The sequence below is a fragment of the Cervus elaphus genome, chromosome 9 (assembly GCF_910594005.1).
Source record: "Cervus elaphus chromosome 9, mCerEla1.1, whole genome shotgun sequence".
NCBI lineage: Eukaryota > Metazoa > Chordata > Mammalia > Artiodactyla > Cervidae > Cervus > Cervus elaphus.
Window position 1 is genome coordinate 48,965,501 of NC_057823.1, and position 13,665 is coordinate 48,979,165.

The 13,665-nt window shown below is 51.6% G+C and overlaps 1 protein-coding gene across 2 annotated transcripts in view; it reads left to right on the forward strand.

The window, feature by feature from the left end:
- The first annotated feature begins 329 nt into the window (after window positions 1–329).
- The window catches only part of TGFBI (transforming growth factor beta induced), a 33,899-nt gene continuing 20,563 nt past the window's right edge, over window positions 330–13,665 (forward strand). The window contains exons 1-2 of one of the 2 annotated variants that reach the window (XM_043912838.1): window positions 330–544; window positions 5,799–5,897. In XM_043912838.1, the coding sequence (XP_043768773.1) occupies window positions 411–544; window positions 5,799–5,897 (233 nt within the window). In that variant the 5' untranslated portion in view covers window positions 330–410. The remainder of the gene's footprint in view (window positions 545–5,798; window positions 5,898–13,665) is intronic. The other variant, XM_043912839.1, reaches the window with a different exon arrangement.

Genomic DNA, 13,665 nt, shown 5'->3' on the forward strand with positions numbered 1-13,665 from the left:
GGAGAGTAGGGGTGCTTGTGGAATGCAGAAACAGATGTGCTGGATAGACTATTGGGGAAATCAGCATGACCTGAGACCGTGAGGCATCTTTGAGCTCAGGACCTCACAGACCTCGAGGAGGGAGTGAAGTAGTAGGCCCTGCAGTCCTGGGTGCCGGGGAACCCGTTGGGGAACGCCGGGGAACAAGGGAAAGAGGGGCTGGAAGGGAACGGTCGGGCGCCCAGGGGGAGTGGGCGGGGCGGCAGGGAGGCGGGGGCGTGGGGAGCCCGCAGCCCGCCCGCCTCCGGCTCCCCGCCCCTCCCCTCGGGCGGCTCCCTGCGCTCCGCTTACTTAACCTGCCGGCGGCCGCAGCGGCGCTCGCACTCCCCCACCACTCGCCTGCCCGTCGGTTCTGCGCGACCTCTCTCTCCATGGCGCTCCTCGGGCGGCTGTTGCCCCTCGCTCTGGCGCTGGCCCTGGGCCCCGCTGCCACCCCGGCGGGCCCCGCCAGGTCGCCCTACCAGCTAGTGCTGCAGCACAGCCGCCTCCGGGGCCGGCAGCATGGGTAAGCAGGCGCCCAGAGGGGATCGAAGGGACCGGGCGTCGGGGGGACCGTCGGAGCGAGCTGGGGGCGTACGGGACGAAGCCCGAATCAAAAGCAGGCCGCTGCGTGGGACGGTTGGAGGGACCAGCCCTGAAGGAGATGGAGGGAGGGAAGTGGGGAGGGTGGAGGAAAGTCAGCAGGAGGCTCTGTGTGGAGGAAGCGCCTGGAAGAGCTGACCTGGGACCTCCACTCAGGCCGAGAGCGTGAGCCGGATCCCGGGCTTTGAGCTTCTCCAGGCAGATAGGAGTTGGCGGCTGTCTGTGCAGAATCACCGTGGGAAGGTGGCCAGGGCAGGCAGGGAGCCCAGCCTGCAGGGCACGGGTTCCAGTCCAGCCAGGTCCCTGTCCAGCACCTTCATATGTGATACTGGGACCACACAAGCTCAGCATCTGAGGCCACCAGGCCCTAAACCCACCACCTGGCACCAGACGGGGCCCTCCAGGCACAGCAGGGGCAGCATCTGCTCCCCTGCTGGACAAAGACAGGAGAATGTGCTGGGGGTCACACACACTGTACAGATGGGGAAACTGAGTCTGGAGCGGACACATCAGTTCCTCACGGTCCCGCAGTATGTATGGGAGCTGGGATTGGAACCACTCTTAAAACACTGGCTGAGTTTGTAAATTTGGGACATTATCATTGCAGATATTCCTTTGAGACACTGAAGATGTGTTGGTTTTCCAGGGGCAAACCCAGGCAGCAGGTCTGACCTGGTAAAGACCCTGGCCCAGACCCAGGCAGAGGTGGGCTTGTTTCTATATCCCAAACTCAACCATCCTGCTTGACATATAGCCAGGGTTTGCTGCCTACCTGGGCACACCAACTCTTCTGTGACAATTAGATAGAACTGTATGTGGATAGGTGGAGAAGGAAATGGCAACCCACTCCAGTACTCTTGCCTGCAAAATTCCATGGATGGAGGAGCCTGGTAGGCTACAGTCCATAGGGTTGCAAAGAGTCAAACATGACTGAGCGACTTCACTTTCTTTCTTTCCATAGTTCCTTTTGGAGAGGGAAATGGCAACCCACTCCAGTGTTCTTGCTTGGAGAATCCCATGGACGGCGGGGCCTGGTGGGCTACAGTCTATGGGTTGCCGAGTCGGACACGACTAAGCAACTAACACACACATATGCAGATAGGAAGGAAATGGCATGCCACTCCAGTGTCCTTGCCTAGAAAATCCCATGGACAGAGGAACCTGGTGGGCTACAGTTTACGGGGTCACACAACTGCAGCGACTTAGCGCATATGTGGATAGAGTTGTTTCACAGCCCAAATGCCCTTGGGTCTGGCATTTGCTCACAGTTCGTGCCCAGATCACCCTTTGACTGGGCAGATCCGTACTTAGATCAGAACTCACTGTTGGAAGTGATTGGAGTTGACTCCATAGGGCTCTACAAAGCCTTGACTCCCTGCCCTTAGAAGTGGCCCCTTGTTGGGAGCAGTGTCCTTGTTCCTCTGCCTGTGTGTGCCTGTGGTCTTACTTGGCCTTTCAGATGGCCAGGGCTATGGGGAGGGGACTTTGTTGGTAGTGAGTCTGGCCCCTCTGCAGAGTGAAAGCCATTCAGGCCATGCTTCAGCCTCACACCCTGCAGGAGAGAGGAGAGCCTGGGGTCGGGGGTGGGATGTCCCAGGGTCTTTCAGGAAGTGAGAGGCTCACCTTTGACTCCTGCTGGGTACAGAAAGGTGAGGGCGGCAGGGCAGAGAGACAAGGAGGGGACGAGCATCAAGTCAGAATGTGAGCCGCTGGCATGTTCACTGTCTCTGCCCAGCTCACTGTCCTTCTGCCTTTCCTACCAATGGACTATATCCTGTTTGAGTGCCACAGCCCCTCCTGGGAGGTTTCTGTTCCCTCTCTATCTTCTTAGGCACTCAGTCAGGAAAAGGCATCCATAGCATTTTCTGTCACCTAGGATGGTGGCTCCCGGCACTCCACAGTGAAGCTTCCCAAAGGTGTTGATGGGTCTCCAGCAGGAACCACCCCTGTAACAAACCTCCTTCCCTTTGAAGCCCAGAAAAGCCACAGACCAGTTGGAAAATAGTTGTTTGTTTGTTTTTTTAATGCAAATACTCTTTATTATAAGTTTCAGCTATTAGATCAACTTCCTCCCTTCCCTCCCTCCCCCCACCCTGCAGGCTAATCATCTTGCAGGGCAACTGGAAAAGCCTCTAGTGGTCTGTGATGGGCAGGATGGGCTAAGCAGTCCCAGGTGTGCACCCTCCCCGCAGTAAAGTCTGCACACACGGGCAGGTGGACTGTGACAAACGGTTGCAGATGCAGTTGCGTTTACTCTGATTTAACGGTCCCTGAAAACTCACAGGCTGCCTGGCTTAGCCCATGGGGGTGGTACCCTGTGCAAAATGGATAGCCTTGTTCAAACTCCAGCCCTCTTTCAAAATAAGAACTGGTGGGAAGGGAAAGGGAAGCTCTTTTGTTAAGGAAATGTAGTGTGTGTGCTTCACAAGACGTGAAGGAAGAAATAACAAGTGAGACCTGCTCACCATTTGGCTCCCAGGTGGCACAAGCGGTAAAGAACCTGACTGCCAATGCAGCAGACATAAGAAATGTGGGTTCGATTCCTGGGTTGGGAAGATCCCCTGGAGAAGGGCATGGCAACCCACTCCTATTCTTGCCTGGAGAATCCCATGGAGACAGGAGCCTGGCAGGCTATAGTCCATGGGGTCACAAAGAGTCAGACATGACTGAAGTGACTTAGCAAGCATGCTCATCCTTTATCCATCACCACTTTTACTTTCATCTTCACCACAACACAGTGAGCTCTGGGGTAGTTGTTCCCGTTTTACAGATAGAGAAACTGTGGCTTAGTGACGTGGAGTCACTTAGTCCAGAGACAGAAAGCTATCGGGAGAGTAGCGACTGTGATGCTGTCTCTCGACTCCCGGTTGTTATCTGTGTTGCTATAGAGAAGGAAAACAACAATACTGAAAGAGAAGTAAAAATGCAGTCACACTTCCAAATGTCAGCAACCAGAACTGGACTGCATTTTCTGAAGCACTTGGTTTCAAATCCAAGTTGAATAGCAGAGCTGTTGTGCGTGAGGCAGAAGGCCCAGAAACGGGGTGCTCATGTCAATTAAACTTCAGTGTAAATTTCCTGTGTACACAGTCCACCCCTCCCACCCTGATGTGAGAGGGAGTGGGTCACAGGGACCCCCAGCCTCCGCTCCTGTCTCAGAGGACAGGAGCAGTGGAAACAGTCTACAGAGGAATGTTGGAACCACATCCACCAGAGACTCTGAAGGTTCGCCAAACGCCTACGGAGAGTTGCGGAGAATTCATCGACAGTAATTATTTCCTGCTTGGTCACATAGAACTTCTGAAATTGTACAGAAATAAACAGTACCTCCAGCTGGAGTGTGGCCAGCGGGGACTCTCGCAGGGTTATTTGGGGACTGCTGTAAGCTGTGAATACCAGGCAGCGAACTGAGAAACAAGGGGTCTTCTGTAAAAATCCCCTGGAGGCTGTGGGCATTTGGTCAGATCCAGCTGGGAGTAAGTGGGTAGGAGCTGTCCTCCCCCTTGGCTTGAGGTTTCCTCTCCAGCCTCAGCTTCTCTTGCCCTCAGGTCCCTACAGTAACTCACAAATATTTGCTATGCCTCCTTGGCCCACTCAGCTTTGCCTGGGGTGAACCACAGACTGGACAAGACGTGACATCCATATGGCGGAAGAGACAGGGCAGAGGATTAAAGGGTCCGTGTGCCCTCCCTCCCACCCAATAAGCTGACTCTGAGTATTTGAGAGTTGACCAAGTTCCTGGAAAAGACCATGCATCTCAAATGATGGCTCTTGATTATATTTAAAGTGTCAGAGGAATTGGTATTTAGAATTGATATACCTGAAGTTCTCTGGCCTTCGTTGCTGCACGCAGGCTTTCTGTAGCTGCAAACAGGGGGCGCGGTGCCTAGTCGCGGTGCATGGGCTTCTCACTGTGGTGCTTTCTCCTGTTGCGGAGCTCAGGCTCTAGGCACACAGGCTTCGGTAGCTGCAGCAGGCAGGCTTAGCTGCAAGTTGCTGGCTTCAGTAGTTGTGACTCATGGGCCCTAGAGCTTGCATGCTTCAGTAGTTGCAGCATGCGGGCTCAGGTGTGGCTCGAGGGCTCTAAAGCCAGGCTCAGTAGTTGTGGCACATGGACCCAGCTGCTCCTCCATGTCATGTTGGAATCTTCCTGTACAGGGATTGAACCCATGTCCCTTGCATTGGCAGGTAGATTCTTACCCACTGAGCCACTAGGGAAGTCCTGGGAGCAGTGTTTTTGACAAGGCTATTCCAAGTTCCTCTGCATCCAATCTGGTGCTTCACCCCACCTAGAATATAAAAGAAGCAACAAATCAGAACACCTGCCCTCAGGGTTCTTTGGAGGGTAGCTGAAGAGAGGACACACACACCCTGATTAGTTTTGGGTTGTGTTCGTACCCAGCATCAAACAAGGGCTGTATCACACACAGGTCAGCAGTGGACAGAAGAGTATCACCTGGGACATCAAAAGAGGGCTTTTTGGGGGGAGTGGGATGCAAACTGGGGCCCAAGTAATAAACAACTTAGTTCAGTGAGTGACCGTCTCCTTCCAAGGTCCTGACAGCAGCTGACTTGGCCATGCCCGCTAGTTTCCAAGGTGGGCACCCCAGATAGGGTGTGTTTGGGAGCCAGGCAGCTTCCTAGGGACACAGAGGATGTCTGTGGGTGGAGCTGCCTGGGGAGTGCTGGGGCCTGGACCACAGGACCAGTGATGCCTGCTGGGAGGCCAGGTTAACTCCTGTGGATGTTTGGGCTCAGTGCGGAGTGGGGGTACAAAGAAAGTCTGGGGGCCTCTCTCAAAGCTGCTGCTGTTCTTAGCAAACACCACTTTCTTTTCAAGCTGGTGTTCTCCACCCATATAACATGTAGCCTAAAAATTTTTAGATGTTTTTATTTATACTTACTAAATGTCAGTGTTAAAGAAGAATGTTTAAATGCAATGATGTCACTGTATGACATATACTTTGACAGTTTTTGAATTCGGGGGGATATTTTTGGGAGGGATGATGGAAGTCTGGATCACGAGGACCAGAATGTACCCCCAAGCTGACTGAAATGACTGTATCTTCTCCATATCTAGAACGTTCTAGCGACCCAGGAGGGCTCATGGGGTGGGAAGGATGAGGAGGCGGGTGACATGCCGACCGTCTTGCTAACACTGCAGCTTTTGTTTTCAGCCCCAACGTGTGTGCTGTGCAGAAGCTCATTGGTACCAACAAGAAGTACTTCACCAACTGTAAGCAGTGGTACCAGAGGAAGATCTGTGGCAAATCAACGTGAGTATCTGTAACCACCGATGACCCAGCCACCCAGGAGGCTGCCCTCGGTGTGTGTGGGTTGCAGGTGCCCCCGGGCATGGGCCAGCCTTTTGGAAGGTGGCACCGTGTGCAGAGCCACGAAGATGCGTGTGCACACGTGTCAGAGAACTGTGTGCTCGGGAGTGGCATTTTCAGTAAGCTGGCCGATTTTGTTTTACGCTTTTAAGGTGCCTAACAAGACTTGGATATGTTTTTTAGGGCCGACTTGGGATCACAAGAAACATGAAACTGTGTGTGTGCGCATACTTCTTAATCCTCACTAAATGATACAAATACAATGGTTCGGTGTAGAAGCCACCAGCCTCTGACTCTGGGAAAGAAAACCCGTTGGTGAACTTATACAGGGTTCCTGCTCTGCATTTCAAAGTGTGTGCGTGCTAAGTTGCTTTAGTCATATCCGACTCTGTGTGACCCTGTGGACTGAAGCCCACCAGGCTTTTCTGTCCTAGGGATTCTCCAGGCAAGAATTCTGGAGTGGGTTACTGTGCCCTCCTCCAAGGGGTCTAACCGACCCAGGGATCGAACCCATATCTCTTATGTCTCCTGCATTGGCAGGTGGGTTATTTACCACTAGCATTTCAAAGTAAATACCCTGAAAAAGACTGAGAGTGCCTAGAGATATGCACATAATGAGGCAGCATGGCATATTAAGAACACAGGCTCAGACTTTCTGATTCAAAGGCTGGCTCTGCCACCTTCCTGGGCAGTTGGCTTCACCTTTGGAACCCTCAATTGCCTCATCCATAAAGTGGGTATAACAATAGGACTACCTTATGGGATTGTTCTGAGGACTGAATGAAATCATGCATAGAAGAGGCTAAATTCAGAGCCTGGCACATAGTAAGTGCTCAGTAAATGCTACCTGCTGTTATTTGCAAATCTCAGCTACATAAACAGAAGTGAGATGCCAGGGATTGTGGCCCCCTGTGGTTACAGTAGAGCTTTCTGGTGCCTCTAGCATCATGAACAGCATGGAAGGAGGTGGCGTTCACCACGACTGCCCTGCAGCCTGCGTGTTCTGACAGAATTCCAGGGAAGCCTAATCTGTTTTGGCACTAACCATCAAAAGATCACAAAGCTGCTATCTCCTGCAGATGGAAAGATGTGCTGCACAGAGCTCCCTGAGACACTCGTGAGGACCTGGCCTTCCTCTTGTCTGTGTAATAAGAGGATTAAGAGATGCTGAGCCACTATCTTGAACCCTTTCCGGTATTAGGGGTTTTTAAATGTATTGCTTGTGATTTGCTTTGGAACAGATGTCTTCTCTAACTGAAGGAAGGGAAAATATTCTTTCCGTGTAATGCACATGGAAATAAATATCCCAACTTGTGACACTGGATTGTGTCCTAACAAAATTATCAATCCTAGTATGAATCAGGGAAATTGTGGATCTTGCAGAGGTGGGGCAAGACCAGTAGCATCCTGTGAGCCTGTCAAGGGCAAGGCAATGACAGTTGGTTCCCTGCTTGACCAAGCCCAGCCCCAAAGCCTAGAGATAAGTGAGCTAAGAGGACCCACCTCCCAGATTTAGGGAGGGAACAAACCCCCAGCCAGAATTCTTGCTGTTGTGGACAAGAAGAGATTATGCAAATTATATGCCACGTGTCATGTCCTTCTCTGGTACCCAAGTTAAAAAAAAAAAAGAAAATTTTCAGTACTTTTTGACTTTTCCCATGTGGGTATATTACCAACTAAAATAAACACTTAATTAAACACAGAGCCAGGCCCCACATAATTACATCTTGGAAGATGACCAGAACCCTGGGTTTTAAGACGCTACCATTTTGTTTGTCTGGTTTCCCTAAAAATGGGACCCACTTGTAATGTCCAGCTGACAGTGGGGTGGCATTGGCCATGGTATTTCAGTGTGGCCCCGTGTTGAAGCATTTGCCTGACCAGTTAACAGTAGCTTGGGGACATTTTCAGCATTCCCCGGCTGAGCTGCTCTGGGTAATGAGTCGCCTTGGCTGATTGGCTCTTGGTACCTACCTCCTTCTGCACTGATGTGTCAGGATGGGCGCAGGCAGCATGGCTGTGTGTTGGCCAAATGTTGTTGATGACGGGTCATCACGTTCTTGAAGACGAGATGGTGCAGCACCATAGAGCATGGGGGAGCCCAGGCGCTGCGGGGGAGGGATAGATGGTAGGTGTGGGTGGGGAAATCAGAGTGGGGCCCCGGCCCAGTCCCAGCCGCAGAGCTGATCTTACAAACCCACAGGGGATGATCTGAACCTACAACTCTACTACATGCTGTTGCTTTGGGCAGCTTTAAAAAGAGGAAATGGGGATAGAAAATCATGAGTTGATTAAAAAAAACCTTATGATCCAGGATAAGAAGGTCCCTCCCTGGAACATCACGTGCAGCAGCAGGAAGGTGAAGCTGACTGGGGGGAAGGCCAGAGAACTTGGGGAGGGAAAGGGGAAGTGGAGGGACTCATCTCTGTTGTCCCCGAGAGAGCTAAGAAGCAGCAGTCTCGCAGTTTCCTTGTGCCTCGGGGCTGAAACCCGTGAAGCAGCTGCCATCTGGGTCCTGGGAATTCAGTGCCCATAGGTGGTCAGCAGGGGAGGAGAGAGGGCTGTGTGGGCTGCAGATGATGTCATCTGAGAATGGGCCCTATGGTACATTTACCTGGGTGAGGACCAAACTGTGAAATGGGGAGCATGGTGGTGGTTGGAGCAAAGAGGGCCATCTCAGCATGGGGCCAGCCTGGGCAGTGGGAATTTTCTCAGGGGCAAGGCTGGAGTCAGGGGTGTGTGTTGGCATGAAAGGGAGCCAAGTGTCACAGGAAACGGGTCGCACAGGTCCCCAGGGGACCCCAGACCCATAGGAGAACATAAACTTGGAAGCAGATGAAGTAGCACTAAGTATAGGATCAAGGTGTGAAGACTTTGCCATTTCAGGTCACACAGGGACCCAGGAGCCTGGAGCCAAGTGTCTGCCGCAGGGAGGCCCTGACTTCACCTCCAATAGAGGAGGGAGGGGCATAGTCACAGTGTGCGCTCAGCACCCCTGTCAGGCCACTGCATCCATCGTCTGCAGACAGTAGCTTGTCTTCATTGTCCCAAAAGAGTCCTGGTGCTACTTGTCAAGCCTGATGCATGGGTTTTATTACAGGAAGTAATTACCAGTGGGCCCCTCTTCAGTGATGCAAGTGAATTTTATTACTTAGAAACTCATTTTATTTCAGATCCTAAAGAGCACCAGTGTAATACAGCAGCTCATCAAGCAAAGAGGGTGATTTTGGGTCCCCATCTGATCAATTACCGTAACATTTTTATGTCCAGCAGCTGAGGCAATGGTGCAGGAAATGGTGCTCAGGAAGCCCAACAGGCCCCCTTTGTATGAACCCCTGTGAAAGGGAGGCCCATTTAACAGCCAAGTCAGAGCTGACATCATGGAGAGGTAATAATCACAGCAGGAGCCCAGGCGTCCTCGACGTGGCACAGGGAGGGCCAGCACAGGAGCCAGCAGGTGGGGGTGGCCGTTCTCCATTCCCAAAGCTTGCCACTGTGTCACAAGCAGCAGCATTCACAGGCAACAGGAGCCATTCTCTAGAGCCAAGATGAGCTGGCAGGACACTCCCGTTTCCCCAGAAGCAAGCATGGCTTTGCCCAAAGGCTGAAATATTAACACTTCTTCAATACTGTGGTCAGGCTTAGGCATTTCACTTCTACTGAAGCCAGCCAGCGTATGGTTTAACTTTTCCATCAGTTCTATAGAAAACAGCAGAGCTATTTCCTATAGATCTCATTCGGGAAGGGCACCCAAGGACATCTGTGATGAAGCTGAGCAAGACCCTTCCTTTCCTTGCCCTCCTGTATCCCACAACCTTGGTCCCAAAAAGAAAAACAAGAGGATGGTGAGAAGCCATCTAGGGATGGCAAGCTGTCCCCCAGACCCACAGCAGCACCTCCTCCCCTGCTTCCTGTCCCCTGTGCAGCCCCCTGGATTCCCATGGCCAGCCTGCTCTGAAATAACTGAGATTTGATGTACACCAAACACCAGGGTTTTGCTAAATGCCTCTCTGTGCAGGGTTTCCTGATGGTTCTAATCCCATTCTGTACACTCCTAGCAGGCAGCTTTGTTGTTCTTGTTCAGTCACTTAGTCACATCCGACTCTTTGTGACTCCATGGACTGTACCACGCCAGGCTTTTCTGTCCATCACCATCTCCCAGAGTTTGCTCAAACTCATGTTCACTGAATCAGTGATGCCATCCAACCATCTCATCCTCTGTCATCCCCTTCTCCTCCTGCCCTCAATCTTTCCCAGCATCAGGGTCTTTTCTAATGAGTCAGCTCTCCGTATCAGGTGGCCAAAGGATTGGAGCTTCAGCTTCAGCATCAGTCCTTCCAGTGAATATTCCGGACTGATTTCCTTTAAGGGTTGACTGGTTGGATCTCCTTGCTGTCCAAGGGACTTTTAAGAGTCTTCTCCAGCACCACAGTTGGAAGGCATCAATTCTTTGGAGGCAGGTTAGCTGACAGGAAACCTTGTTCTCTTGAGTATGTACGTGAGTCCATGTACCATTTAGGTGAGACCCTATAGTAGGCGGAATGATGTCATGCTAATACTGTCTACATCCTCGCCCTGAATGTGTGAAGATGTTACCTTACAAGGGAAAAGAGACTTTACAGATCTGATTAAGTGAAGGCACTGGGTGGGGGTGTGGTGGGAGGCAGATTGTTCTGAATTATCTGATGAGACTAATATAATCATAAGGGTCCTCATGAAATGAAAGCAGGAGAGTGAGAGTCAGAGAAGGCAATATGACAATGAAAACTGAAGTTGGAGTGGTGTAACCACAAGCCAAGATCTGTAGGCATCCTCTCAGATGTGGAGAAGACAAAATTAGATTCGCCCCTAGAATCTCGGGGAGAAATACAGTCTTTAATTTTAGCCTCATAAGTCCAGCTTTTGACACTGTCATCCAGAATTATAATAAATTTTTGTGGTTTTAAGTCACTATCACTAAACTTGTGATAATTTGTTACAACTTCAGTGTGCTTAGTTGCTCAGTTGTGTCTGATTCTTTGTAACCCCATGGACTGTATGTAGCCCACCAGGCTCCTCTGTCCATAGGATTCTCCAGATGGGCCCTATCTATTAACTTAGATGGGTGTGTTATGGCGAATTTATTTATTACATGTGATTTGATCAGGGGTTTCATGCTTGCCATGGCTTTCAATGAAGTCAATAACCTAACTTTAATTTAAAGTTTATACCTGGGATTTTTTAAGAAGCAGCTCAATGACTGAGCACCTAGTAAATAGCAAGCATCTGGTAAGTGTTTTTCTTAGGTTAGCCTGGTTGGTTCTCACAGTTACCCTTTAAGATCAGTGTGATCATTAGCCCATTTACAGAGGGGAAGACTGAGGCTCAGAAAGCCTAAGTCATCTGCTGGCAGGTGGAGGCGGCCCAGTTATTCTATTGATATGTGCGGCCCCCAGGGAGAACTGAGCGCAGCAGCTAGCGTTGGTGACATGGGGAGAAGTCAAGTGAGCAGCCCTGGAGGACCTGGGTCATCTGCCTCAGGTCTCTCTCTTCGGCCCGGAAACCTATGACTCTGGATCGCAGGGAGAACAGGAGGCCTCCTTGGGGTTCGCAGAGGCCCTCTGGCCCAGAGCCACCAACATTTTTCTGGTTGCTCATCCCCAGCCTGGCAGTCATTCTGAACCCCTGTTGCAAGGGTGCTCCCTCTCTAATCAGATGGAGAGCATGGAGCTGAAGAGACACAGCTAGCATCCAGGATCTCCCCCAAAGACCCTCACATGCCACATACAAACAGACCGTCACCAAATACATAAGCATATTTTCCAGCGGCTCCGTCTCATTACTCACCATCTGGACCCTGGGAAATGTGGAGATAGTGGAGTCTTTGTTGTTGGGCAGCAGGTTAAAACGAGCCCTTTCTTACCAGGAGTTCAAGAGTTTGATTTTCTCCTGGGAGGCTTAAGAGAGCTCAGTTGAGTGCAGAAAATAGAACCCCCGTCCAGGCAGGCGCATGTCTAGACGACCTCAGTCTGCATTTGCTCTGCGATTCGCTCGGAAATCATGACGTGCTGGATGGTTTACCTTCGGTCACAGGAAGCTGGCTCTCAGGCCCCATTCCTTATTCCGCTGCTTCAGAGTTTCGTCAGTCCCTGGGCATTTACAGCCGTCCCAGCCGCCAAAAACTGTGCAGCATGCTTGGGAGAGAGTGATTGTTTTAACTTATTAACTCCTTGGACAGTTATTCTGAGGACAGGAAAAAAAAATAATGCTTCTCTCTTTATCCAGTTGTGAGTAAAACTTTGGAGGGGAATGGAGGAGAGCTCTCAAACTCTATTTCAACTCTTAGACCTTGGATTGGCACTACTCTTTGTCCCCTTACCCCCTACCTCCCTCAAATTCCCTTCTAAGTCATGCACCTTCTCTGATTTTATCCCTCAAATTGCTCTTCTGACCTGGGAAGCTGGAACAGGAAAATTCGTGTCTCATTGCCCTAGAGGATGTGCTTTTTCTGAGGTTTCTGCTTATTGGTCTGTGTCAGGCCAAGGATAAGCCAGGAGTCTTTAGTCAGAGCAGCTTTTGCTGATAAGATTCAAGTCAGAGACCAGCGGATTGATCCCCTCTGTGCAGGGAAGCCAGGGAACTGGGGAGACACGGATGGGGGCTCCCTGCCGTTCTCATGCTTTGCTGCACTCACCCTCAAACCCACAACTGTGTGACTACCCCAGCCCCGTCTCCCACAGCACAGCGTGTGTGTCCCCAGGGCCAGAGCCCCAGGAAGGTGACGCATGGGGCTGAGAAGAGGGTGTGCCAGTCCTGAAAGATTTGATCAGGATCGTCTCAATGGGCTGTCTTCTTGGGCTGCAGTTTCCAGCTGTCCTCTTCTTCTCCAGGGCCAGGCGGGCTGGTTCTAAGAGCTTGTGTTGTTGGGACGGTTGAGCAGGGAACCGGCCAGTTATGGAGGTGTTTCAACCCAGAAGGCCTCTAGGCTGAGGTGAGAGGCCTGCTCACCCCATGCACCCAGAAAGTGCTGGGGGTGCCAGGCTATGGGTAGCACTCAGGCAGAGGAGGGAGAGGCCAGCAGCATGAGAGGATTAGGAGACAGTCAGAAGGTGTCCTGGCAGGAGCCACACTGGGCTAACCAGGAGAGAGCCTTTGGCTGGGGGTGGGGGGGGGTGGGCGAGGGGTTGGGGGGCTGTGCCCCCGCAAGAGTTGGTGTGTCCCCCATGTCCAGAAAGCCCACCTGGAGAGGAGAGGCAGTGAGTGCTGCCAGGGATTAGCTTTCATCACATCAGAGAGACCCCAGTGTCCTTTTGATGTTAGGCTTTTCTAGTTAGTCCACTTCCCCCCAAATATGTGCACTGTCAGCAGCAATGGAGAAGGGTCTTGACTTGGTGAAATGCGAGGAGAGTCCTAGATCTGACCCTCCCCGGCCACAAGCCTTGGAGGTGCCTTCATCCCCAAAACACTTGCAGCTTTCTGACTCCATGCCTCATTTCCTCCTTCATGCTGAGATGTCCCTGCTCCCCCACCTGCCCAGCAGCCTGCATTTCTCCTGTCATTGTCACCCCTCCTTCCCCTCCACATGTGGCCACCGGTAAGTTCACTCTTGGGGAGCTGGTTTTCTGTTGTCCTCAGTGAAATTCCACTGAGCCATGAGCTCTCCTGTGGTGTTTTAGGATGGAACTCAGATGCTGACGCCGTGGAAAGAGAGTCTTTGACCAGCATGAGTGAA